The 27,756-nt window shown below is 43.0% G+C and overlaps 2 protein-coding genes across 2 annotated transcripts; both read left to right on the top strand.

Moving 5' to 3' along the window:
• The first annotated feature begins 1,954 nt into the window (after window positions 1-1,954).
• LOC128446511 (eukaryotic translation initiation factor 4 gamma 3-like) lies at window positions 1,955-15,499 on the top strand. Its single transcript, XM_053429606.1, has 24 exons — window positions 1,955-2,135; window positions 4,236-4,396; window positions 4,700-4,855; window positions 5,077-5,274; window positions 5,955-6,107; window positions 6,189-6,422; window positions 6,992-7,096; window positions 7,560-7,703; window positions 8,117-8,236; window positions 8,873-8,946; window positions 9,247-9,350; window positions 9,464-9,573; window positions 9,693-9,865; window positions 10,442-10,567; window positions 10,692-10,773; window positions 11,200-11,298; window positions 11,471-11,548; window positions 11,879-12,069; window positions 12,380-12,594; window positions 12,990-13,383; window positions 13,694-14,006; window positions 14,462-14,543; window positions 14,660-14,803; window positions 15,333-15,499. The coding sequence occupies exons 1-24, from the start codon at window positions 1,955-1,957 to the stop codon at window positions 15,497-15,499; spliced, it is 3,804 nt and encodes a 1,267-aa protein (XP_053285581.1).
• A 9,696-nt stretch (window positions 15,500-25,195) lies between these two features.
• LOC128459484 (uncharacterized) lies at window positions 25,196-27,126 on the top strand. Its single transcript, XM_053444500.1, has 3 exons — window positions 25,196-25,658; window positions 26,144-26,243; window positions 26,492-27,126. The coding sequence occupies exons 1-3, from the start codon at window positions 25,219-25,221 to the stop codon at window positions 27,017-27,019; spliced, it is 1,068 nt and encodes a 355-aa protein (XP_053300475.1). The 5' UTR covers window positions 25,196-25,218; the 3' UTR covers window positions 27,020-27,126.
• Window positions 27,127-27,756: the final 630 nt, after the last annotated feature.

Genomic DNA, 27,756 nt, shown 5'->3' with positions numbered 1-27,756 from the left:
AGCTAGGTGACATTTAAGCCAGGCGGTTCAGTCTGTAAGGGGGGCAGCTAAGGAAAGGACGTAAGTCTGAGAGCTCACCTGGTGAAGTGTTATTCTGAGAAATATATTGATATTGTATGGTATTGGGCCCACGTGCCGCTTTGTTTTCTTATTTGCAAGTGTTTGTTTTATCTTGCTCTTTTTTTTTATATATTATTATTATATATATATTATATATTTTCCTAGTTAATTCTGCCTTGTCGGCCTTAATATGGGATAATAAATAATCCCATTTTTACACCTTTATCGCTGAGTCTTCCTGAGAGTTTTTTTTTCCACCACGCTCAAACCACTCCTTTACATCCCACCTTCAACAAGTAGGCTCAAAACCTTCCTTTTTGATAAAGCTTATAGTTAGAGCTAATTAGTGCGGCAGAACGTTACTTGTTCTATTTCATGACACATAACACAAGGAGCTTCTTTTTCCAGCTTCTCCTTCCTCTTCTCCATCCCTATCCCCCTTCCCCGGAATCCCTTTGCTTTATCACCCGCAGATCCAGGGCCTCTGTGGCCGCACCATGGATTGCGGTTTGTTGATCGCGCACCGGGGGTTGTGGTGGTGGACCCAGTGTGGCGGATTCTGTGTCGTGTGGGCTGATCGTGATGCTGGAGGCGGACCCTGTGTCGCGTTGGCATCAGGTACGGGCATTGGACCAGGACCGCAGTGGCGGCTCATGGTGGGTGGCGGTGGACGGTGACTGAGGACTGGAGTGGCGTCTAGTCTGGATGGTGGATCGTGGTCTAGATGGTTGCTGAGCATTGACTGTGCTTGCAGCGGGACTGCTTGGCATGTCATGTTGGGGTTGTCCTTCGGGATGTCTACCCTCATCAAATGCTGCTAGAGACTTTAGTCTTTAATCTTGAAAACTTTAATCTTGATGATGTTTTCCAGCACGTGGCATCTATTGCACTTCTGTCCGTCCTGGGAGAGGGATCCTTCACATGTGGCTCTCTCTGAGGTTTCTACATATTTTTACCCTGTTAAAAGGGTTTTTAGTAGTTTTTCCTTACTCTTGCTGAGGGTTAAGGACAGAGGATGTCACACCCTGTTAAAGCCCTATGAGACGAATTGTAATTTGTGAATATGGGCTATACAAATAAAATTTGATTGATTGATTGATTGTTCTCCTCCATGCAGATTCATCCCGTGTGCGTGATGCCGATACGCCTAACAGCAGCGCCTCCGACCCAGGAGAAGGCCCCCCCCCTGCAGCAGAGAAAGGTGAGGCCCCCGGGGTCGAGCATCACCTGAGCTCCAGAGCTCTCCTTTCATCAACTTCCACGAGTTATCCCCTGAGAAAACACTAAGACTGTCAACAGATGAATATCTCGGGCTAGAGCGGTCGTCCTCTGACCAGAAGGTTACCAGTACAATCCCAGTCTTCCCCATTTGCATGCCTTAGTGTCCTTGGGCCAGGTGCTAAATCCCCAAATTTGCACCTTCTCATCTTGAAAGTGCTGCATGTTGATGTGTGAATTGTTGAATGGCAAGAACAGTACTAAAGCACTTTGAGAGGTCATCAAAACTAGAAAACGACTATACAGATACAGACCATAAAGAAAATTATCATAAATCTGTTCTTTCCATTGTTAGGGTTCAATTAAAAGATAATCTGCCCCCCCCCCCCCCCCCCAATTCAGATCTGCTCCAAATGTAATTGGTTCTTCTCTGACCCAATCTGCTTCTTTCCACTTAGTGTGCTGCTCCCCCTTTGCAGTTGTTGTAATTTGACAGCGGTGAAAACAATGGGATGACGTCTTTAATTATCTAGTTTTGTCACAACTAAAGGAGATGCTGAACATCTACCAGTGGATACAAAAAATACTTAAAGGGTCCTCTGTTCACTATTAACTATAATTTAAGTTTAAAAAAAGAGGGCAGCTCATCCTTGTCTCCCCCTCAGAGCCCGAAGCCATGGAGGAGGAGCCGGTGGCATCTTCAACCAAGGAGGCCGAGACTAAGGAGGGTGACAGCAAGGCGGCGGCAGGCGATGCAGGGCCCACAGAGAACGGAGAGCAGAAGGCCGATGACGAAGCCGGGGAGGAGAAGGAAGGAAAGGGCACAGAGAAGAAAGTGAGTCTCAACCAGAGAACGAGTTTGTCAACTCTGAACACTGCGATATTTCACTTTGATATCACTTTTATATGTTTATATGATCCTTACCTTTGCTGGATAACTGCAGACTGCTCCTCATGGTCGCAGCGTTGCATTTCCACAAGATTACATTACATTACATTTAGCTGACGCTATTATCCAAACAGACTTACAATAAGTGCATTCAACCCTGAGGGTACAAACCTAGAACAACAAGAATCAAGAAAGTACAATTTCTTCAAAAATAAAGCAAAACTACAAAGTGCTATAAGTAAGTGCAATTTAAGTGCTGCTAAATTGTTAGTTTCAAATTTTTATTCAAGGTATAGTCGGAAGAGGTAAGTTTTTAGTTTGCGGCAGATCAGATGTGTGAACTTTCTGGTGTCCGGATGTCGATGGGGAGCTCATTCCACCATTTAGGAGCCAGGACAGCAAACAGTCGTGATTTTGACATGTGACCTGTCACCGCCACACTCATCCCCCTCTTTACGGTTACAGTTTAGATAAGATTATAATCTGCACACACCGGTGTTGTAAACCGTTCTAATATTAAGTGTATAATTATGTCTTCAGAGAGAAGTGGAGAGACTTGATGTGGACTGTTATCAACAGCTCTGTGGGAGATTATCACCTTGAATATTACAGATGAGGTAGAAAGACATTTTATCTATTTGTACAATGTTTTATTTCTTTCAATACATTTATCCAAACCGTCTTACAATATGTGCATTTAACCATGAGGGTACAAACCCAGAGCCCAGTACATCGGTTCTGTTTGAAAATCTGTGGGGCTTCCACCTGCTGATCACAGAATAAACTATAAGAACCAGATGGAACATACACAACACATAACATTATTTTACAGTGAGTTTCTTTTCATTAACATGGGAATTGACCCCTTCTTGGAGCCCGCCACTAGTGGCCACCCAGTGAACTGCAGCTTGTCCAAGATGCGCCTCGGCTTAAAGGCAGATTTTTCTTTGTCCAAGATGCGCCTCGGCTTAAAGGAAGATTTTTCTTTGTCCTATAATGTGCTATGTTATTCCTTTGATGTTTATTTGTAGTCATTCCTTCTCTCCCTCATTGCTGGACATCTACTCACAAACCACAAGTTTGTTACAGAGTCACGACAGACGCATCATCTGGTAATTTACCCAACTGTAAGTTCCCTCCTGCTTCTCTTCTTCCACCATCATCATCAAAACCGTATCTTTTCCCAGTGTCAGAAGACAAAGATATAAGGGAATGTCTTTAGTTATTCAGTTATTGATGAGAATTATATTACGTTAATTATTGATATCATTTTTGTATCTAGCTCCCTGTACTATTTGCCAACTTTGGCTTTTGACTTTGCCCACTAAAGATCAATGGCTAGGTGATATATCAGGAATTATCATGATAAATGACACAATTCATTTTTTTTTTGTAAGTTTATAGGCAGATATTTTTTCTCTCCAGAGTGATGCTCTCTGTTCTATAATGTGCTCTGTTATTCCTTTGACGTTTATTTGACATCATTCCTTCTCTCCCTCATTGCTGGACATCTACTCACAACCCACAAGTTTGCTACAGTCACGACAGACGCATCATCTGGTAATTTACCCAACTGTAAGTTCCCTCCTGCTTCTCTTCTTCCACCATCATCATCATAACCATATCTTTTCCCAGTGTCAGAAGACAAAGATATAAGGGAATGTCTTTAGTTATTCAATTATTGATGAGAATTATATTACGATAATTATTGATATGGTTTTTGTGCCTAGCTCCCTGTACTATTTGCTAAACTTTGGCTTTTGACTTTGTCCACTAAAGATCAAGGGCTAGGTGATATATCAGAAACCCAACAGATTGCTACTGAGACGTGACAGACACATCATCAGGTAATTATTCCCTGGTTATTCGTAAAACTTTTTGGAATTGTATATAATGTTATTTAATAGATGTCCATCTGAACTTTGACTTAAACATAAGAAGAATAGTCGTCTAAAAAACTGAACTTGTTTGTACTTTAGATCAAAGCATGGCAGCCTGCAGAAATGAGTCAGCTGTCTCTGGGATCGTTCTTAATGTCTTCTGTGTTTCTCTCCCATCTTACCTACAGTTTTTCCAGAGGACTCAGATACAACTGCTAGGCCCACCATCCCAACAAACACGTCTTCCAAACAGCCTGTCTCACAGACTCCTCTAGCCATCTACCCAACTAATCAGCCAATCATGAAGCCCATGGCACCCATGCCTTTCCCTTCCCTGCGGGCTGCACAGGTGAAAGAAACACACTGACCTGTTTATAGTTGATGGTTGCTCTCATTTAGGGGTAGGGGAACCTTTTTTTCTATCAAGGGCCGTTTCAATATTTAGAATCTCCTTCAAGGGCCATGCTAAATATTGATCACATATCACCCTAGCCTTTCTCTCTTTTTTTATTTATTTTCGACCCTTTTATTTTTGTATCTACCCATTCTTCCGACCTTGGTCTTCATTCTCTCTGGCTCCCCCCTGTCTTTTTCTTTAAAAGATATTGAGTCATGGTAATAATACTGTTTTTCCCTTTTTTCCTGTGTTAAGCTTAAAAACCTTGGGGCCCGGCGACCACCACCCAGGAAGATCATCATGGGCCTGTCTTTGCACGACGATGTTCAGCTGAAGAAATCAGAGAATGCCTGGAAACCAGGCATGAAGAGGGAAAGCCTCCCAGCGGAACCAGAGTCCAACAAAACACAGGTACGACCAAATATACACAATCTGAAATCCACAAAGCAGTGGGTATATATAGAAATGACATATACAGAATTTTCTGATAATAAATGTTAGTCTACGTGATCAAAGTATTGGAAATTCCAGTAAAAATGTTTTTTAAATCTGTAAGATTACCAAGCTAAGAGATTGGTGTTTGTGATCGATGACCTCAGAGTTTAAGTACCTGTTATGACCTACTCCCTCAGGACCTGTTCAAGAAGGTCCGCAGCATCCTGAACAAGCTGACGCCGGAGAAGTTCAGCCAGCTGGTGAAGCAGGTGTGGGACCTGACCATCGACACTGAGGAGCGGCTCAAAGGAGTCATCGACCTGGTGTTTGAAAAGGCCATTGACGAGCCCAGCTTCTCGGTGGCCTACGGGAACATGTGCCGCTGCCTCGCCACGGTAAGCTGGTCGCTTAGTTGAGCAGATAAGTGTGTCGACTTTGGAACGAGAGAGTCTTGTGTTTGCAATGTAATTGTTTGAATTGGATTTGGAGAAGTACCGCATTCATCAGATGCAAAAACACGATGGAGGAATTAAGTGTAATCTTTAAACCATCTATTGGAGGGGTGTGCACACTGTGTCTCAATATGCAGTCAACAATTTGCTAAATGTTTATGCAGCAAATGGATCAATTGGTTCATATTCAGATCTGCCTTGATGCAGAATAATGCTGTGAAAAGCAACACAATTCAGTACAGTGTGATGATGAGGTTTTATTGTTTTGATGCCTCTAGAGTGTACACCAGACGACACTATTTATTAAGGAGTTTGAAAATCAGTCACAAATAATCCTTTAAAACACAATTTATTAAACGTGCATATCCTTAATTATAGACACTATTAACAAGAGTTCTAGAGAAACTATTACATTTTCTGTCTTCCATCATTTGATAACATAACCTTAAAAATATATCAGTCATTAAAATCTAAATAATCCAGATACGAAAATATTAATTTGCGAAATATAAAAAGAAATGTTAAACCCCTGAAAACTTTTTTCACGGTTAGTTCATTACTTATTTTATTCTAATGCTTATGTTCTCTACTGAATTCATTCCACTTACTTTTTTTATGTGCAGCTCAAAGTGCCCATCACTGACGCTCCCAACAACACAGTGAACTTTCAAAAGCTGCTGCTAAGCCGCTGCCAGAAGGAATTTGAGAGAGACAAGGTGGATGATGTGGTGTTTGAGAGGAAGCAGAAGGAGCTGGACTCTGCTGCATCGGTAAGTGTGACACCGGATCTTTACTGAAACGTCTTTTAGTTTCTGTTTCAACTCTGTTCAAGAGGTTTGTTTCCTTGGTCCCATTAGACGGAGCGTGACCGACTTCAGGTAGAGCTGCAGGTGGCCAAGGACATTGCCCGGCGGCGATCCATCAGCAACATAAAGTTCATTGGTGAACTCTTCAAGCTAAAGATGCTAACGGAGGCCATCATGCATGACTGCGTGGTGAAGCTGCTGGGGAACCACGACGAAGATTCCCTGGAGTGTCTCTGCAGGCTGCTCACCACAATCGGCAAGGACTTTGATTTAGTGAAGGCCAAGGTGAGCTGGTGGTTGTACATTTTACATAAATCTTAAATTTCTTTTATTACGGTCATAGAAAGGTCTGAGTGGCTACAGATTGAAAACTTTGAATATAATCTACAGGATAATATGCGGCTGGTTTCCCTTTCAAAACAAATATTAAGAGAAATGCATTGTTTGCAGGGATGAAGATGTGATGAGAACTTTTTGTCAGCAGTGTTTTTGACATTAGGGCAGCCAAAGATCAGTTCATGTCTCTGCTTTCATCCCACTAAGATGTTTTCTTCTGGAAATGTCAAATAAGTGATTTAGTAGGTGATTCTGATTTACAATCCCACAGCAGCTGCTTACAAGTAGGTTGTGGTCGTTTCCTCAGCACGGAAGCTTTACGGCTTTTACGGCTGTTGATGAAATGTTCCGGTTTCATCTCAGGCGGTCAGGACTGTTCCAAGTGATAAACTGGACAATTGGTCAACTCTGAAAATAATAGTATCTGCAACCTGCTGTCTGGTAGATTGAATGGAGACATGCTGAACATGACTTTCATGTCTCAAATTAACCGTCTCTCTCACTCTGTGTCTCACCAGCCTCGGATGGATCACTATTTTAAGCAGATGGAAAAAATCATCAGAGAGGGGAAGACGTCTTCACGGACAAGGTTCATGTTGCAGGACACCATAGACCTGAGATTGGTGAGTGGGTCTTCGTGATTTTTCTTTCATTTGCACAATTGTAAAGAGTCCAAGAATCAAATTCTTAAACGTAAGATGGATTTTACCAGAGAGATTTATTTCATCGATCTCTCTGATGACCAGGAACATGATACTATATATTCTGGTCCTATTCTGTTTAATGAATATCTACACTGCTGTTGTTAAGGAGTTCTAATGCTTTTTAGAAGGACTGATATAGATAGATACATAGATAATGGCGAAGAAATGTAAGAAAATTCCATAGAAACAACGAACAGGGAAAAATGGTTGAAACCTGAGGAATACGTGATAACTATTGATCTTTAATGAATTCATCAGTGTGTCCCCAGTCATTAGAATATTCCTCTGTGATTGACTGAGCTAAGACATCTGTTTAACACTACAGAATCTGTCTGATTCAGGTTTGAAGTCATTGTTGTTCTGTACATTTGTTTTTCTTCAGCACAAATGGGTGTCAAGAAGAGCCAACCAGGGTCCAAAGACAATTGATCAGATCCACAAGGAGGCAAAGCTTGAGGAGGAAGAGGAGCAGAGAAAAGTGCAGCAGCAACTGTACTTCAAGGACACCAGGAGACGGCCAGGTCAGGCCTGCAGTCTAAATCCTCTTTAAGGTTTAGAATTACATTGGCATAGCTATAGTGACTTAGGAAGCCAGGCTGTAGACTTCCTGTCCCTATAGCCTGCAGAGATGCCATTGTGCCCAACAGCAGACAGAAAGCCCCCTAGCTCCCTCCCATCTGCTAGCTGACCTATAATATTTCATCTTGTAACGCAGCATGCCACTAAAACATTCAGAAATGTCACTCTGTCTGCCACTTTCACAGCCGTTTGACTCCACTGTATTTCCTGTGAACTAATCTTAAACCTGTATTTCCCTGTTTGTTTCTTGTTTTTTTGTGTGGGTGTGTCTCCACAGATCCAAGGGAGCAGAGGGAGCAGAGGGAGCAGAGAGAGCAGAGACAGCAGAGACAGCAGAGAGAGCAGAGACAGCAGAGAGAGCAGAGAGAGCAGAGGGAGCAGAGAGATCCGCAAGTACAGGGAGAGGAGACCTGGAACACTGTGCCCATGAGGAAGAATGGCAGGACCATCGACCCCAACAAGATCCCAAAGATCTCCAAGGTGAGACGAGCTTTCCGAGGCTTCGACACAGATCTTACGATTTTACCTTTTTCTTACCTTCTACTGTGAGGTTTGTACAAATGCACTGCTACAGGAGACATGAAGCTGCTATTTACTTTCTGTCCCTCATAGTTGATTTGCTCATATCTCTACATGGAATCACAAAAACAATGACAAACAATTACCATGTGTTAACTGGTTGTGTTCCATGGAAACTTAAGCCGTTGTCAGGCGTGACCTCCGGGTAAAATCTGGAGAATTGGCTACAGACTTTAAACATTTAAATAACTTAACTAATTTTGATTTAATGATAGTTTGATCTGAGAGATTTGAAATTTGAATTTGAATTAAAGCTGGAACCTAAAGCAGAGTCAGGACTTGTTAAGTTTCTCTTGTATAATCAGAAATATGTAATATTTTATGATTCATACAGATATTGGTAAACAAGTTTCTTAGATTTTCTACTTATTACTGGTAAAAGACTCATAACAGGGGCATTTGTGTCGATTTGTTCCTGCTTCTTCCTCACGCCCACGATTTCACGCCCTCAACTCAGAGTAAATCAATTCAACAATATACATAATGATTTGTATAATGAGTTTAATAATGTAAAACAATTTCAAAATTGTGCTGCAGTTCGACCCCTCACCTCAACCCTCCACCACTCCTCCACAGAACCCAGACATCGACGCCGGGACAACTCACGGAAGGTATGAGATGACAACACTGTCTGATTTGAAAGATCCTGTTGGTGTTAGGTTTCTCTGAAACATGAGGAGAGTGTCTCTGCGATCCTGATATTTATCTCTCCTGCTATCAGGATATTTATAACTCTGATTAACTAGTTTCCATTGACTTAAAAAATAAATCAGTTTTGTTATTAGGGTTTTGTTTCCTCTCTGTTTATGGCAGTGATAATAATTTGTAGTAGTTTCCAAATTGGTTAGAAAGCTTTATGTTCATTTACACTGACATCCTTCCTGACTCTTTGTTTATCCGTTCCCCACCAGTCGTAGCCGTACAGAAAAAAAGTGCAGCAACAAGCCGCTGATCTCTGCACCGAAAGTCACTGAGGTCGAATCTGAGCCAGAGCGTAGCAGAGTCCGAGAGCCTGGTGAGACACACGTTGCTGCCCAACACCGGAGTGACAAGACAATAACACTGACACATTCCCTCTGTGCCATTAATCACACTGTTGTGACTCTGGTTGTTTATTTGCATCGACAGTGAAACCTGAGCCTGTTCAGACGAGAGAGAAACCTGCTCGGTCTGAGGAGGAGATCGAGAGGAAGTGCAAGTCCATCATCGACGAGTTCCTGCACCTTAAAGATTTCAAGGTGCTGAGATCCACTCAACTGATAACTGATTTTTTTTCTTTTCAATTTCATAGAATAAACCTTCTTAAAGGGAAGAATTAAAGTATAAGTCTTGAACATGCGTCTTTGTTTTGTTGCAGGAGGCTGTCCAGTGTGTGGTGGAACTTGATCTGGGCTCTCAGTCTCACATCTTCATACGCGTGGGGGTGGAGTCGACTCTGGAGCGCAGTCAGATCACACGGGACCACTTGGGCCAGCTCCTCTTCCAGCTGGCGCAGAAGGGAATCCTGCCCAAACCCCAGTTCTACAAAGGGTCAGTTCCCCTGCTCAGTTCTACTTAGGGTTGCAAAATTCCGGGAATATTAAAAGCTGGAAACTTTTCATAGGAATATACGGGAATATACGGGAATAAACTGGACATTGTGTGGCTAATTTATACTAACTGTATTTACCTTGTCATATACAGACATAAATATAAACATTTTGTTTTGTCATAGGCTGATTTGAGCCCTGAGGAAACTTTTGGCACTTGACTATATGCTTCTGCATCTTTGTGTCATTCTTAACATAGGTCTTTGCATAGTATTTGCAAATGTACACAGCCTTTCCTTCTACATTGGCTGGGGTGAAATTAAAAGATTTATTTGATGTTGTCCAGCCATTTATCTTCCTGCTAATTATTTTTCAAAACATGTCGATACCAGAATAAGCGAGAATGACGGTCAATTTTCAGTGGTTTTTGGTTTTCTAAAAGACTATGTTGTCGTTCATTTATTTCTTTGGGGAACATGTAAACATTTTCTGCTTCTTAACTTACTGAATTTATATTGACTATGTTTTTCGGAGCGGCTCTTTTTCCTAACCACAACGTCCTTGTGTCTTTTCCCAGGTTTGCAGACACGCTGGAGCAAGCGGACGACATGGCCATCGACGTTCCCCACATCTGGCTGTACCTGGCCGAGCTGCTCAGCCCTGTGCTGAAGGAGGGGGGCTTCTCTATGAGAGAGCTCTTTAGGTACGAGACCACAAATGTGTTGACTGTGATGAACTCTGCTCTAAACTAAGCTGTGTCTGAAGTAAAGATCTGCTCAGACTTTTAAGATTTATTTAAATTTCTTTCATGTTCTGTTTGTTCACAGTGAATTAAGCAAACCTTTGCTTCCTGTGGGAAGAGCTGGGATCTTGATCTCTGAAATACTGCTCATACTATGCAAACAAATGGTAAGAAACACTTCAGTCTGTTCTTCACTCTTTTTTCCGGTTACCTGTTCTCATTATGAAGCAGGTGGATTATAACCAGTGACTCAGCTGTAGATATAATTTAAATACACATAGATTATTGACTTGTATACAATCTATATTGAAATATTTTTACTGTTGCACTGCACTGGAGTTCACTGTAGCATTTTTTTGTATTATTCCTTCAGTGTTATTATAATGATTCTGTTATAATTATTATAAACCAGTAAAATGAAAAATCTCATTGAAATCAACTAGGCTGATTTGATCTTTTGATTTGAAGCAAATATTTTCTAATTCATTAAGTAAGTTTATGAATGAAATATTTCTCCCTGCTGTAAATTAGACGTAATAGAAAAGACATTTCAGAGCATAGGTTTGTGACGTTGTCTGGTCTCGTCTCCACAGGGCCATCGTACTGTGGCTTCTCTGTGGGAAGAATCAGGCCTCAACTGGACTGACCTTCTGCCGGAGGAAGAGGACGTCCAGGCTTTCATCTCACAACAGGTCAGTGATGAAGGTCAACACTCATCAAGACTCAAGAAATATCAATGGAGGGAAACCCTCTGTTACCATCTATCAGCTGTTTGAGAACTTTCTAATGTTTTTTGTTTTGTTTCCACGCCGTCCTTCTCTTCTATACTTCCTCACCATATCAATGTTGTCTCCACTCAAACAGAAACTCCAGTTTCTTCAGCCACAGAGTCCGAGTGTCTCAGAGCACAAACCTGAGCCAGAGGGCAGCAGTGTCCGAGAGCCTGGTGAGACGCACGTCGCTGTCCAACACCGGACAGATAGGACGATAATACTGACACATTCACTCTCTGCCATTAATCACACTGTTGTGACTGTGGTTGTTTATTTCTCATGTTAAAGGAGATATGACCAGATTTTCAGTCCCATGTGTTTCTCATGTGACCAAATCAGCACATTCAATTTAATTAAGATCTGTAACTGTTTGGCCCATTTCACATTACTTATATGTGAAGAACTGTTAAGTGTAAATATTACCTATTGCTGATTGAATTCTGAAGAAATGTATTCATCTGTACTTTTCCTTCTTCCAGATGATGCGCCAAACATGCAGGCTTTGAACAGCCTTGCAGAGTCAGAGACTGAGCTGGAGACAGCCGCCGTTGAGCCTTCTCTCATGCCCCCCGCTTCACTACAGCCCCAAGCCTCTAGTCCTGCTTACAGAGAGGCCTCCTCTGAAACTTTGCCTGCTGACACCACTCCTCAACAGAACCCCAAATTCGACGCCGGGACAACTCTGGGAAGGTATGAGATGACAACGCTGTCTGATTTGAAAGATCCTGTTGGTGTTAGGTTTCTCTGAAACATGAGGAGAGTCTCTGTGATTCTGATATTTATCTCTCCTGCTAGCAGGATATTTATAACTCTGATTAACTAGTTTCCTTTGACTTAAAAAATCTGTTTTGTTATTAGGGTTTTATTTCGCTTCTGTTTAGGTCACTGTTAATAATTTGGGTTTTTTTCCAAATTGGTTGAAAAGCTTGATATTCAGAGTTTCTCATTTACACTGACATCCTTCCTGACTCTTTGTTTATTCGTCCCCCACCACTCGTAGCCGTACAGGCAGGAAGCGCAGGAAGAACAGAAAGCGCAGCGCAAAGCCGCTGAGCTCTGCACCGTCTCAGCCGGATCTGTACACAAGGGGAAGCAGCTCAAAGGAGCTGCTGGAGCGTCCAACACCGGAGGAGCCGCCAAGAGACAGCGAGCCAGAGGGAGCTGTGCCTAGGAGACCGAATGTCTCAGAGGACGAATCTGAGCCAGAGGGCAGCAGTGTCCGAGAGCCTGGTGAGACGCACGTCACTGTCCATCACCGGACAGACAGGACGATAATACTGACACATTCACTCTCTGCCATTAATCACACTGTTGTGACTGTGGTTGTTTATTTCTCATGTTAAAGGAGATATGACCAGTCAAAGTCAGATTACCCCTAAATAATCATCTTGGAAAGCCCATATCTCCATTAATTAGGATCTGTGATATGACAAATTTCAGTCCCATGTGTTTCTCATGTGACCAAATCAGCACATTCAATTTAATTAAGATCTGTAACTGTTTGGCCCATTTCACATTACTTATATGTGAACAACTGTTATGTGTAAATATTACCTATTGCTGATTGAATTCTGAAGACATGTATTCATCTGTACTTTTCCTTCTTCCAGAGGATGCGCCAAACCGGCAGGCCAACCCACCTGAAGCGGCCAACTCAAGTGAGCGTCTCTCAGCCAAGGAACCAGCCTCTTCTCACTTTTCCTCAGTCGAGGAGCTGAAACCCTCTTTGGTGCCACCTCAGACTCTGAACACAGACAAGCCTCTCTTAGACGCCCCTGGAACTCTGGCTGCCTTGTCTGGAGCAGCCCCCTTGGCTTTGAACAGCCTTGCAGAGTCAGAGACTGAGCTGGAGACAGCCGCCGTTGAGCCTTCTCTCATGCCCCCCCCTTCACTACAGCCCCAAGCCTCTAGCCCTGCTTACAAAGAGGCCGCATCTGAAACTTTGCCTGCTGACCCCACTCCTCAACAGAACCCAGACATCGAAGCCAGGACAACTCTGGGAAGGTATGAGATGACAACGCTGTCTGATTTGAAAGATCCTGTTGGTGTTAGGTTTCTCTGAAACATGAGGAGAGTGTCTGTGATTCTGATATTTATCTCTCCTGCTAGCAGGATATTTATAACTCTGATTAACTAGTTTCCATTGACTTAAAAAATCAGTTTTGTTATTAGGGTTTTATTTCGCTTCTGTTTAGGTCACTGATAATAATTTGTAGTATTTTCCAAATTAGTTGAAAAGCTTGATATTCAGAGTTTCTCATTTACATTGACATCCTTCCTGACTCTTTGTTTATTGGTCCCCCACCACTCGTAGCCGTACAGGCAGGAAGCGCAGGAAGAACAGAAAGCGCAGCGCAAAGCCGCTGAGCTCTGCACCGTCTCAGCCGGATCTGTACACAAGGGGAAGCAGCTCAAAGGAGCTGCTGGAGCGTCCAACCCCGGAGGAGCTGCCAAGAGACAGCGAGCCAGAGGGAGCTGTGCCTAGGAGACCGAATGTCTCAGAGCACAAATCTGAGCCAGAGGGCAGCAGTGTCTCTAGTCCTGCTTACAGAGAGGCCGCCTCTGAAACTTTGCCTGCTGACACCACTCCTCAACAGGACCCCAACTTCGAAGCCGAATGTGTGAAGGTATGAAAAGTGAAATCAACCAGTCTCTGCGAGTTAGTAGTAAAAATCTTGAAGGGCAGACAGAGTGGGGCTAAGTTACACCTCGTTGTAAAGTAACTGAATATAATTATATTTCGGACCTTGAAGCTAATGTTGGTCCACGACTGTTGGTAAGATCTCATCAATACAATTCCTGGATCCACCTGTGCTCCAAAATGTTACGGTTTCCTCCCTGGGTCCACAAATATTCATGGAAATCATTTCAGTAGCTTTTGATGAATCCTGCTGACAAACTGACTAAACAAATGAAAACATAAGCTCCAGTTCTAGACCAGAAATACGTTAGTTACACATCTACATACTTTGAACTCTGTGTTTACTGCTCTTCAGTGTCATCACTTCTGAGCTGATTCTTGTGAATTTGACAGACGCTGTGTTTTTACTCCTCCTCCTCCTCTGATCTCTCTGTTTCTCAGGAGAACCTGGCTGAATCTCACCTGAGCTCGTCTCCCTACCTGAGGGCGTTGATGACGGCTGTCTGTAAGGCAGCAGTGAAAGGTAAGCTCTCCACCAGCCGGAGCAAAGACTCCTCTGCTCAAATCGCACCGCTGATTACAATATGTATTCTCTTGCCGAGCGAATGAAATTAATCTGCCTCCTTCTTCACTGTGCAGATAACACCAACTGTCGAGTGCACACGGCCCTCATTCAAAAGAGATTACCTGTATTGCTCCAGTACCGGAACTCAGAGAGTGAGCGACAGCTGCATGCTCTTCAGGAACTTCAGTCGCTGATCGTCGCCCTCGATCATCCTCCAAGTAAGTTCTGCGTCAGAGTTCACTCCAAATGAAACTCACACATCATCCCTTTTCTTTGTTTCTTAAGAATAAACTGTGTAACAAGTTCTCAGTTGTGATCCAACCAGTGGAACAGTTCAATCTCACTACAAGGTCCATTTAGTAGCTTTTCTGGAGCTTTAGTTCTTGTCACATGATTCTCATCAGCAGAAGAACTTCGCCTTGTTATATGGAATTGGAGATTTTCATATTTCCGTCTATTTTTTAAGGACATTTGAAAAGTTTGGATTAAAACATTGAATCTCAAATTTTTTCTGCACTGACATTAACTTGATTCGTTCATTTGAGGAACATCACTCCAAATAACTTTTGCTAAACACAATGCCGTCTTTAGTTATTTCTAATACATCAATTTTTGGTTTCTTATCTAGATACAAATCCCATTACTTGAATTGATAACATTAGGAATTGGTCTCACCTCACGGAAAAATGAGATTTATTTCAGTTTCGTCACAGCTGAAACGATGACTGACATGTATTTGTTCTCCAGACCTCCTCAAGATATTCTTCGAGTGTATGTACGACGAGGACGCATTCTGCAAGTCGGGGACGAGAAAAGACCCGGCCAATCAGCTGGATAAGGGCGTGGCCCTGACGACCGTCACAGCCTTCTTCACCTGGCTGCGGGAGGCGGAGGAGGAGTCGGAAGACAATTGACAAGTTTGGATTCCAAACTCGTCAATTTGGAATTTTTCTTTTTCTTTTGCAACGTTCCGCACTTTTTAATTTATTAATAATAAAAGGAAGTTAAAAATGCTCGTTCTCATGATTAGTTCTTTCCATGGTTTGGTGCTTAAAGGGCATACGACTCAGTGTGTGTGTGTGTGTGTCTGTGTGTGATGAACTGAGACAGTTGTGTTGTGTTGGAAGTTGCCGTAGCATCGTCAGAAGACCTGTGTGATCAGACCAGGAGAAGCAGCTGAGCGATGAGCTGCCGGCTCCTCAGGATCAACGACACAGGCTCCACTCGTTTGGTCTGTTTAGTCATCGCAGCCCAAACAATCAAACAGCACCGTGTCTTTGAAAGTGTCCAGCAGCTTGTCGCCTCATATATTTCTTATTTGTACCATCTTTTGTATGTGTGTATCTAGATTTTGTGTTTATGAAGCCATGACATGTTTGAGTGTTGTCCGGCATAATGTGGTCACGTGACCACCAGATCGCCCAAAACACACCCACTGTGAACATGGATACCGGAGACGTATTGGTTAACTGATGATTCAATTTATTGGCAATTATTTAGGTAATGTCCAAGCAATAATCTTGCACTGTTAAATATGACTGTATATAATTGTTTGACAGGTATTTTCAAGAACTGAAGATTAGACACAAAACCTTGAAATATTCACTGTACAGTTAAATACAACAAAAGTGGTAAAAGGCTGAAATATGAAAATATTGTACAAATGTTTTATATTATCACTGTTGCTTTTTCTCAGTGAAGGTTAAACGCGCATGTTTCAGGATATGAGTTCTCTGCTCTGTGTGCGTGTTCTTAAGGGGTTTGTTTTTTTACTCTTGAAACAAGTGACTTATGTTGGCAGATACAAAACGGTTGTCTACCACTGCTGATCACAAGAAGTTGTTTTGTTGTGTCATCATTAGACAGAGGTTCCCAGATGTTTGTTCCACTTTATTTCCCATGAAGGTTTTCTTTTATCGGTTTTTACTGGAGTTGAAAGTCTATATTCACAGTTTATTAAGTTCAATATGTTGGTCTACCCATGGCTGGATTACCAACTGAGCAAAGTGGGAAACTAACACAAGGATCCCAAAAGCCAAAGTTTTTCCCTCCATGTCATCACTACATAATTTAATTCATTGAAGGTTTCTTTCCAGTTTGCACCAGTGAAGAAGAATATCATCTATGTAAGATCTTCCATAAACCATTTAATGGTGATATGTTTTTAAACTAGTTTTAAGACTAATATTGTTTCAGTTAATGTTTGTGTTGATTTTATTTTATCAAATTGCTTCAATTGTTTCTCTGTGACAAGAAGTTAAGCACTCACGGAACCTCAGGCACAGTTGTATTAGTAACCAGCCAGTTTCAGTTAGTTATAGTTAGTTAGTTAAATAGTTTAAACTTGTCAACAAGCTGTCAAAAAACAAAATCCAAGAAAACTGAGAAACCAGCTAATAATCAGATTGAAGAAACAACGGATTCTTTCCTTTTAACAAAGACCTTTATTCACTGATCATTGTCTACGAATTGATTCATCATCTAATCAGGGAGCTGGTTGGTTTCTGTGTGTCTGAGGAAATCAGTTATTGATTCTTCTATTGTAACAGATGAGGCCTCTCAGACTTCACCAAGGTAAATTAGCTTGTATAGTTTTGGTGAAGAACTCCAGCTCCCATGAGTCTTAGCAGACAGGCATCCTATCAAAATGTATCAGAGGTAGATAGTTTCAGGGTTCAAAGGTCTTCATTATCTTCATATTCAATTACAATGAACCTGAAGGATGCTTCTCTCTCCAAGATATCTACAGTGCCTTGCATAAGTATTCACCCCCTTTGGACTTTTCTACATTTTAACGACCAATTGCATTCACAAGTCACATTTGCAAGTCACATAATTAGTAAATAGGGTCCACCTGTCTGCAATTTAATCTCAGTATAAATACACCTGTTCTGTGACGGACTCAGAGTTTGTTGGAGATCATTACTGAACAAACAGCATCATGAAGACCAAGGAGCTCACCAAACAGGTCAGGGATAAAGTTGTGGAGAAATATGAAGCAGGGTTAGGTTATAAAAAAATATCCAGAGCTTTGAACATCTCTCTGAGCACCATAAAATCCATCATAAGAAAATGGAAAGAATATGGCACAACCGCAAACCTACCAAGAGGAGGCCGTCCACCCAAACTGAAGAGTCGGACAAGGAGAAAATTAATCAGAGAAGCAACCAGGAGGCCCATGGTTACTCTGGAGGAGTTGCAGAGATCCACAGCTGAGGTGGGAGAATCTGTCCACAGGACAACTATTAGTCGTCTACTCCACAAATCTGGCCTTTATGGAAGAGTGGCAAGAAGAAAGCCATTGTTGAAAGGGATCCATAAAAAATCCCGTTTGGAGTTTGCCAGAAGCCATGTGGGAGACACAGCAAACATGTGGAAGAAGGTGCTCTGGTCAGATGAGACCAAAATTGAACTTTTTGGCCTCAATGCAAAACGCTATGTGTGGCGAAAACCCAACACTGCCCATCACCCTGAGCACACCATCCCAACAGTGAAACATGGTGGTGGTAGCATCATGCTGTGGGGATGCTTCTCTTCAGCAGGTACAGGGAAACTGGTCAGAATAGAGGGAAAGATGGATGGAGCCAAATACAGGGAAATCCTTGAAGAAAATCTGATGCAGTCTGCAAAAGACTTGAGACTGGGGCGGAGGTTCATCTTCCAGCAGGACAATGACCCTAAACATACAGCCAGAGCTACAAAGGAATGGTTTGGATTAAAGAATGTTAATGTCTTAAAATGGCCCAGTCAAAGCCCAGACCTCAATCCAATAGAGAATCTATGGCAAGACTTGAAGATTGCGGTTCACAGACGGTCTCCATCCAATCTGACTGAGCTTCATCTTTTTTGCCAAGAAGAATGGACAAACCTTTCCATCTCTAGATGTGCAAAGCTGGTAGAGACATACCCCAACAGACTTGCAGCTGTAATTGCAGCGAAAGGGGGTTCTACCAAGTATTGACACAGGGGGGTGAATACTTATGCACCCAACATGTGACGCTCAGTCATTTATGTTTATGGTTTTCTATTTCCTGTTTTATTTTGTAGCCCCGCTGTCACTGTCTTGTTTCAGCTTCTCACTTCCTGTCGTTAATTGTCTTCTCAATCCTCATGTGTTTCACCTGGTGTAATTGCCCCGGCCTTCCTGCTGTGTATTTAAGCCTCTGTTTCCCTTTGTCTGGTGTCGGGTTGTACTAGTTGTTTTCTCCCCACGTCGTGAGAAATGGTTTGTTTGGTCCTGCTGTTTCGTCCAGCTTCTCCTGCTTCCTCGTTCCTTGTTTTCAGTGCGCCTTGTCGCCAGTGTTACTTTTGTTAGTGTTCTTGTTTTGTTTTTGTCTTGTTTAAACCCTTTTATTATATTAAATACCTTTTTGTTTGTAACCTCTGCATCCTGGGTCCATCTCCTCCTTCAAACCGTAACACAACAGATGTCAACTTTTTTGTTCTCATTATTGTTTGTGTCACAATAAAATTTATTTTGCACCTTCAAAGTACTATGCATGTTTTGTTGATCAAACGGGAAAAAGTTTTTTTAAGTCTATTTGAATTCCAGTTAGTAACAGTATATAATGGGAAAAAGTCCAAGGGGGGTGAATACTTATGCAAGGCACTGTATTATTATTTTTTTCTCTTCCCCTCCAGTGTGTTGACAACTGTTTTCATTTCTAAATATCTGTGTACTTCTTATTAACCTTTCTTTTTACATTTTTTTTTTATATACATATATATATATTATTATTTTTTATTTATTTATTTATTTTTTATACACAACGCAAGTACATTTCATGGTCAAGAGTTGTTTTAATTAACAATGGATGATTTTTCTAGTCCTATTCTGCCAAAAGGTAGAGGTGCATGGATAAGTGCTATTAATAACAGTAGGGATGTGGGACACTCAACAGCAATGCCGCATGGCTATGCAGATACTGGGTTAGGTCAGATCCCAAGTTATACTCCCACTAGTGGGCCTACAGGGGGGGGTCCACATACTTCCACTCCTGGCAGTGATGTTGATGCCATTCACCATCTCACAGACATGGTAGGACAGTTAGGAGCTCAGATTGGTGAGTCTATTGTAGCAAAGCTGATGTCGGCTGGTGTTGTAAGCTTAAATAGTGGTAATCATACTGCTCCTATGACTGAGAACAGACCTAGTGACACTACCAGACATGATGTTCCACAAGTGACTGTACGTGTTAAGCCTGACAGAGAACCACAGACTTTCAGAGGTGACAGCACTGACAAAAACTCAGTCCAGGACTGGATTGACATGACTAAGACTTACCTCAGAAAGCAAGATGTTCCAATACAAGACCAGGCAGAGAAAATTATAAGTCACTTAATGGGCAAGGCCAGGGATGTTGTGAAAATCGCCCTACGCAGTAACCCAGCTCTTGACGTACGACAGAAACCAGAACTGGTGTATGACATTCTTCTCCAGTATTTTAGTGATGCTTCGTCATGTCTTCCTCTGGCAGACTTTTACGCCACTCTGCCAAAGCACAAAGAGAACCCAGTCGATTACTGGATAAGACTGAATAAGGCAGCAGATCAAGCCAATGAGGGCCTGCGCAGGCAAGGGAAGCAGACGGAGGACATGGCTGATGAAGTGGCCCTGATGTTTGTCAATCATTGTCCAGACCCAGAGCTCACGAGCATCCTCAAGTGTAAACCAGTCCACGAGTGGAACTCGCGTGATGTTCAGCTGAGGATTGATGACTATCAGAGGGAGTTGAGAGCTAGTAGCAGAACCACCAGTGCTAGTCAGCTAAAAAGCCACACTGCCTCTGTAGCTCCTGAGCAATCCACATCAGCAGTGTCCGAGCAGCATCACACCCTTTGCCCCTCTTCAGCGTCGGAAACAATTCAAGGTGAATCCCGTCCGGCTCAGAATTATGCCCCTGTGCCAGCTGTGGCACAAAATCTACAACAGTCAGAAGATAGGCTCCTCACTCGCGTAGCGGACATGTTTCAGGAGATGATGGAGAGAATGCAGCAGAGCAGTATTAACTGCCCGACTCGAGGAAGTAAGTTTCAATATAACCCTCGCGACAGACGTTCCAGAGAGGCGTTTTGCAGAGTGTGTAACGACTCTAGCCACACCACCACTTCGCACTGCATGGCCGAGAGACTGTGTTTTGGCTGCTACGCCCCTGGCCACACCCGACCAAATTGTCCTGTCAAAAGCTCCTCCCCTCCTCACGATGAGGGAAACTAACTGGCCTGTATTTGGAGGGAGGCAGTACAGGTTTCACCAAAAACTTCCAAACTAAAGATATGTCTGATGCTGAGACTGTTTACATATCTGCGAAAGACTCATGTAATAACTCTACAGTTGTTTATCAAAATATTCACAGAATTGGCAATAGTGACAGTCTTTTCTACACACCTGCAGTGGTGAATGGATTAGTGATAGGTGGTATGTTGGACAGTGGTTCTATGGCCTGCAGTATTAATGAAAAGGCTGAGATGAAACTGAGAAATGCTGGGTCAATTACAGATCAGACGTGTGTTGACGTGAATGTAGTCCTTGTTGGTTGCGGCGGGCTTCGTGTTAAACCCAAATGTGCTTTTGATATGGAGATGGAAGTGTATGGCTGTAGGATGTTGGTTCCCACACTAGTTGTTCCAGGACAGCATGACGAGTTGATCATAGGAACTAATGTCATAAAACACGTCATGCATCAGTCTAAGCAGCGTGAATTATATTGGGACACAGTGTCTGGTCCCTGCTCAACCATTGACTCAGAAACGGTAAATTTCCTGTCTATGCTCTCTGGTGTGAACCCTTGGAAAGGGGATGCAGTTCCTGACAAAGTTGGAACGGTGAGGTGTAACTCAGCCACATGTCTCGAGCCTGGTCGGGAATATCTCATCTGGGGAAAATTGCAGAAAAACACTGTTGTTTCACCTGGCAGTGCTGTCATGTCAGAGCCTACGTCATCACGATCAATTCCTAGAGGCATTATGGTTGCGAGCCTTGTAACTACACTCTGGGGAGACAGATGGGTCCCACTCAAGCTAGTCAACACAAGCAAGTCTATAGTGCTGAGGCGCAACGCAAAACTGGCTGACATCTTCTCCTGTGTAGCACTTGAGGATATGGATGTTGCTGATAGCCCTGAGTTTGCCCTCCCCAGTTACACTCAGTCAACTGTGCCACTTGCTCCTGAAGCATATTCTGTCAAAGACCGGCTCATGTCAGTTAGACTCAGTAATGTTGACATTGAGTCATGTGAGGTGTCAGCGGATTGCAAGAGAAAAATTACCGATCTTGTCTTGCAGTGTGAGGACATATTTTCAAAACACCGCCTAGACTGTGGTGAGGCGAAAGGTTTTGTTCACCGTATATACCTGTCCGACAACAGACCATTTAGACTCCCATACAGAAGAGTGCCCCCTGGTCAATACCAGAAACTTCGCCAAGTGTTGAACGAGATGGAGGAGAAAGAAATCATTAGAAAGTCATCCAGTGAATATGCATCGCCTCTGGTGCTTGTGTGGAAGAAGAACGGAGATCTCCGCATCTGTACAGACTTTCGGTGGTTGAATAGGAGAACCCTGAAGGACGCCCACCCTCTTCCTCATCAAGGGGACTGTTTGGGAGCGCTTGGAGGCAACTGCCTGTTCAGTACAATGGATCTGACCTCCGGCTTTTACAACATGCCCCTTCACGAGGATGATAGGAAGTATTCTGCTTTCACCACACCCATGGGCCTGTTCGAATACAACCGTTTGCCACAAGGTCTCTGTAACAGCCCAGGGAGCTTCATGCGCATGATGACCAGCATCTTTGGTGACCAAAATTATCTGAGTCTGCTGTGCTACTTGGATGATCTGCTGGTGTTTGCACCCGACGAGAAGACTGCCTTGCAACGGCTGGAGCTGGTGTTTAGTAGGTTGCGTGGTCATAACCTAAAGTTGTCCCCTAAGAAATGCTTCTTCCTCAGGAGATCCGTAAAATTTCTTGGTCACATTATAGACGAGAATGGCGTTTCAACAGACCCATCTAAGGTTGACAGCATCACAAGCATGACGAGCAAAGACTTGATGGAGCCTGATGGCAAGACACCTTCTCAGAAGAGAATTAGGTCCTTTTTAGGGATGGTGAATTACTACCAACACTTTGTGCCCAGGTTCTCCGCCATCGCCAAGCCGCTTTTTGATCTGCTGAAAGGTGGAAAAAGGAAAGGCAAACAGCTCAAGATCAAATTGTCAAGTAGGAAGCTACATGAAACTGACTGGACTAGAGAGCAGGACCGAGCTTTTGAAGACCTGAAGGCCTTGCTAGTTGGAAGTGTCGCCTTGGCCCACCCTGACTTCACCCGACCCTTCATGCTGTCGACTGATGCATCACTGGATGGCTTGGGAGCTGTGTTGTCCCAAATCCAGGAAGGCGATACGCGTGCCAGACCCATTGCTTTTGCCAGTAAGTCATTGTCTCAGTCCCAAAAGAACTATCCAGCCCACCGGTTAGAGTTTCTCGCTTTGAAATGGTCAGTTTGTGACAAATTCAGTCACTGGCTAAAAGGCCACAAATTCACAGTTTGGACAGACAACAACCCGCTGACTCACATCCTGACTAAGCCGAAACTAGACTGTTGTGAGCAACGCTGGGTAGCAAAGCTGGCTAGTTATGAATTTGATATTAAGTACGTCCCGGGTCGGCAGAACATTGTAGCTGATGCTCTTAGCCGTATACCATTTGTCAGAGAGGATGTTGGTCACAGACTGCTTGCTGAGCCTTACGAAGGTCTTCTTAACGAGGTCTCAAATGTGTCTAGTGCTTCTGTTCAGAGAGCCTTCAAATCTTCCAGTGGTCACCATACATCCCATTTGGATAGGAATGACATTCAGTCCACGTGCACTCCAGTTCATATGCAAGTTCAGTCTGTTGTGATGGAGGATGTGTCTGCCGTGCTGCAGTCACACATTGAGTGGGACACATGTTCAAGGGTCCGTGCAGCTGAAGTGTTGCAGCATCTACCTCAGTTGATTCCGCCTGGGCTGGACGCCTTACCTGCTTACACCGAGAAAGAACTTCGCGATAAACAGTTGGAGGATGAGGCCCTCTCCCGTGTTTTGTTCTATGTTGAGAGGCATCGGAGGCCTTCCAGAAGAGAAATGTTTAAAGAGTCTGTCTCTGTTACAAGGTACTTGAAGCATTGGGCAGGGGCAGCCGGCCAATAGAGAAAAAAAAAAAAAAGATAATATGCCTAATATTTTTTTTTAATAATATATCATATGTATATCTTTTTTAGTGATAATGATGCTAACCAATACATTTTGTAAAAAATTAAGATAGCCTGTTTTCCTCTGAGCAGTTGTGTTTCATACCAACCGAGCGCTATGGGCGATTTCAGCCTGGCTGGAAATCGCCCCCAGCGCTCTCATTGACTTTCATGTAAAAGCTTTTTTTTTCAAACTGCAAGCCCTGCAATGCATTCTCTATGGGTTCCGGGAGTGCTTGCACTAACGTGATTCCGTCATATCATACGTACACTACAGTGAACGTCACGTGGTGCTTTGCTGCCGCCGCAGTCACATTCACGATCGTCATGGCGAATATTACAGCTATTACAACTCCATCATTTCATTTAGAGAATTACCATTTAGTCGTCGAAGCAATCAGGAAAAATTGGCTGTTAAACAATTAGGACCACCCTGACCAAATTTAAATATAAAACAAATATCAAAGAAAGGAGGCAAGTCGTACACCAGGGGATTTTCGCGGTGCTGGTACGAGAGGAAAAACTGGCTAGCAGGATGCGAGCTAGCCAACGGACTCTTCTGCTACCCCTGCGTCCTCATCCACCCTGATGGCTGCACCACGGAAACACCTTGGACTACAACAGGTTTCAAAGATATGCATCATCTGTCCGAAAAAATAAAAAAGCATGAAACATCGAGGATCCACATTGACAGCTGCTTAAAACTGTCAGCGTTTGGGAGCGTCAACATTGCTACGCAGTTGGACGATGGCTACAGGCTAGCACTGCGTCGGCACAATGATGAGGTGGGAAAAAATCGCCACATTCTGGGCCGCCTGATCGACGGTGTTAAGTTCTGCGGTGTATTCGAGTTGGCCTTGCGAGGCCGAGACGAGAGCGAGGGATCCAGCAACCCCGGAATTTTTCGAGGATTGGTACAGTTAATTGCATCCCTAGATGAAGTTTTTGAGGAGCATTTAAAAACGGCCACCGTCTTTAAAGGCACATCCAAGACCGTCCAAAATGAGCTGCTCGACTGCATGGCAGCTGTCATTAGGGCACGCATTACGGAGGAGGTGAAGTCGGCCAGCTTCGTTGCGATACAAGCTGACGAAACAACGGACGTCTCGACTCAGACTCAGAAGGTCATGGTATTGCGATACATTGATGGGAGCCATGCTGTTCAAGAGCGTTTTTTTGAGTTTGTCCCCCTCTCGTCTTCAACGGCTGACTCGATTGCCACTGCTATTATGGAGAGACTGAACAGTCTATTCACCGAGGAAGAGAGGGGTAAACTCATCGCGCAAGCATATGACGGGGCCAATGTGATGAGAGGAGAGAAGGCTGGTGTGCAGCAAAAAGTGCGAGATCATTACAAAAATGCACATTATTTACATTGCTATGCACACCAGCTGAATTTGATCATGCAGCAAGCCACTTCTCAGGTCCCAGCAGTGAGGGTTTTTTTCTCGGATCTGAATGGCATTTCTAGCTTTTTTAGTCGGTCACCCAAACGCACCACCATCCTCGACCAGGTTGTTGCACGGAGGCTGCCAAGAGCATCGGCCACAAGATGGAACTTCAACAGCAGGGTCGTGAACACAGTCTATGAGAACCTAGATGACCTCATAGAGTGTTTTGAAGCCATCAGCACAGACGGCTCATTTGACTGCACCACAGTGAGGGAGGCATCTGGCTACCTGAGGATGCTGCAGGACGATGACTTCAAGTTTTTCCTGCATCTATTTCATCAAATCATGCCTCACGTTGACATTATGTACCAACAGCTGCAGAAGAAGGACATTGATGCAGTCTTCATCAAACGTGCTCTGCAGAGCTTCACAAGCAGTGTTCAAGCCATACGGTAAGATAAGTTACACTTTATTGTCACCATGGGGAAATTTGTCTTGGGCACAGTGAATGATTGATTCATTAAAAACTATTAACTATAACTATTGCACTAGAACTTGGGAATAAGGTGCAGGTGCTAAAGTATGAGTGCTAAAGTTAAGTACTTACCTATTTATTGCACATTATTCTATTGCACGTTCTATTGCATCAGCTTAATGGAGGCCAGAACAAATGATCATTTTAAGCGATTTGATTTGCATCTTAATACACATTCTTCTGCCTGATGGCAGCGTTTCATATTCAGGGAAACTATATTATTTGCCTTTTTCCTAACTGCCTTTTAATATAGGCTCTGTAATGGCTCGTATAGGATATCTTAAAACAGGACAAAACATACTATTATTACTGGTTTTCTAAGACAGGAACTGTAGGTAATTGCATTGACATACTGTATACGTTCATATACTAACACACACTCTCCTTGTCTGTCTGTTTCAGGGACCAGAGCTCATCTCCAGAGCAGCAGCAAGTAGCAGCAGGAACTACAGGAAAAAGGAGGGCCTTGGGAGAGCAAGACAAGCAGAGGCTGTCTAAGGAGGTAGATGATTTTGTAGTTTTGTTTGTTTATTTTCTTTTTTTGTTCTATTTTTCTCTCACTTCACTTCATTGCATACCTTACTGTATTGTATTCTAAAGTCATGCAGACCTCCTTTTTAAGGCCTCTGGAACCTAGTGTTAAAAAATCACCCCTTCTGTATTTACAGTTACATTCAAGGATGGATGGTGGCAGTGTTTTTAACTCATAGTGTACTTCCAATTTGTGATATACTCTCTTTATTTTGACAGGTCTGTGACACCATCTTGGGCCATGCAAACGAGAGGTTCTCTTTCACAAGCCACCTTGTGAGTGCAACGCTGCTACAAGGAGACCTGTTTGAGCAGTACTGCCATGTGTTCCCTGATGAGGCTCTGAACACCACTGCCAAGGCATACCCCATGCTGAATAAGGCGAAGCTCAAGACTGAACTGTCCCTTATCTACGAGAGTCCAGATTTCAAGGGCTGCAGTGGTGCATTGGCACTCTACCAGGTTCTACAGAGGAACAACCTCCACGAGACCCTATCTGAGACTGTGGCTCTGTTGAACATCCTCATAACCACTCCCATGACAACTGCTGAAGCTGAGAGGTGTTTCTCGACCTTAAAGAGAATCAAGACATTCCTGCGAAACTCAATGGGACAGGATCGTCTCAATGCTCTGGCCATGCTTTCCATGGAGAGGGAACTAGTCAGGAACATGCCTGATTTTAATGAGAGGGTCATTGATCACTTTGCTGCTTTGAAAGAGAGACGAGCAAAATTTCAATACAAGTGAGAAATGTTGTTTTAATGTTGTTGTGTTGTTGCACTACTCAAATGTTGAATTGGAAATAGCTGTATTAATTGCATATCATTAGCCAATTTTTTTGTTTGCTTTGTAATGTACATGTGTCTTGTGGGTAAATTCTTGTTAAATAGCACCCAATGTTTTGATTATCACCTTGGATCATTCTTGTTTTAGGAATACTGTAAATATTGCAATGAGTAGGCTATGCCACTAGTTTTTATATATGCTGTCATCAAGTTGTGTGATGAGAACTGTAAATATTATAATTACTAGGCTATGCTAACATCCATTTTTTTGTTAAATCAGAACACAACTGCTGCACTTAAAATAAATGTTATCAGATGGAGAAAGAGTATTGTGATTTATTGTAAAGCAGTCTCTTTTAACTTTCCGAGGTATTTAAGGAGGCAAAATGGTAGATGAAAATGTACCGTTAGATGACCACAGTGGGATAGTTCATTCATCAGCCAAAAGCATGTTAACATTCACTATGAACTTGATTTAGCTGTATCAAAAAAATCATATAGAACATGCAGTCGATGTCTGATGTTGCCATTTAGCTGTTCGATGAGGTAAGCAGAAAACAATCTGATTGTACCGTGGATCTTAGCCATCATCGCAACAATTGCCCCCCCTGAGAAATTTGTCAGGAGCCGCCACTGGCATTGGGATAGGCTGAGTGTCAGTAACGGTGTGTTGTACAGGGTTTCTAAGGACCACAAAAC

The sequence above is a fragment of the Pleuronectes platessa genome, chromosome 2 (assembly GCF_947347685.1).
Source record: "Pleuronectes platessa chromosome 2, fPlePla1.1, whole genome shotgun sequence".
Lineage (NCBI taxonomy): Eukaryota > Metazoa > Chordata > Actinopteri > Pleuronectiformes > Pleuronectidae > Pleuronectes > Pleuronectes platessa.
This window is presented reverse-complemented; position numbering and strand designations above follow the sequence as displayed.

Excerpts from the sequence above, each read along its gene's own strand:
- LOC128446511 (XM_053429606.1), top strand. The coding sequence starts at position 1,955 with ATGGAGGAGGAGCCGGTGGCATCTTCAACCAAGGAGGCCGAGACTAAG. Across the intron at positions 11,549-11,878 it reads AGGGCAGCAGTGTCCGAGAG|GCTTTGAACAGCCTTGCAGA; the intron begins CCTGGTGAGACG and ends CCAAACATGCAG. Across the intron at positions 12,595-12,989 it reads ATCTGAGCCAGAGGGCAGCA|AGGATGCGCCAAACCGGCAG; the intron begins GTGTCCGAGAGC and ends TCCTTCTTCCAG.
- LOC128459484 (XM_053444500.1), top strand. The coding sequence starts at position 25,219 with ATGCAGCAAGCCACTTCTCAGGTCCCAGCAGTGAGGGTTTTTTTCTCG. Across the intron at positions 25,659-26,143 it reads AGCAGTGTTCAAGCCATACG|GGACCAGAGCTCATCTCCAG; the intron begins GTAAGATAAGTT and ends TGTCTGTTTCAG. Across the intron at positions 26,244-26,491 it reads AGCAGAGGCTGTCTAAGGAG|GTCTGTGACACCATCTTGGG; the intron begins GTAGATGATTTT and ends TTATTTTGACAG.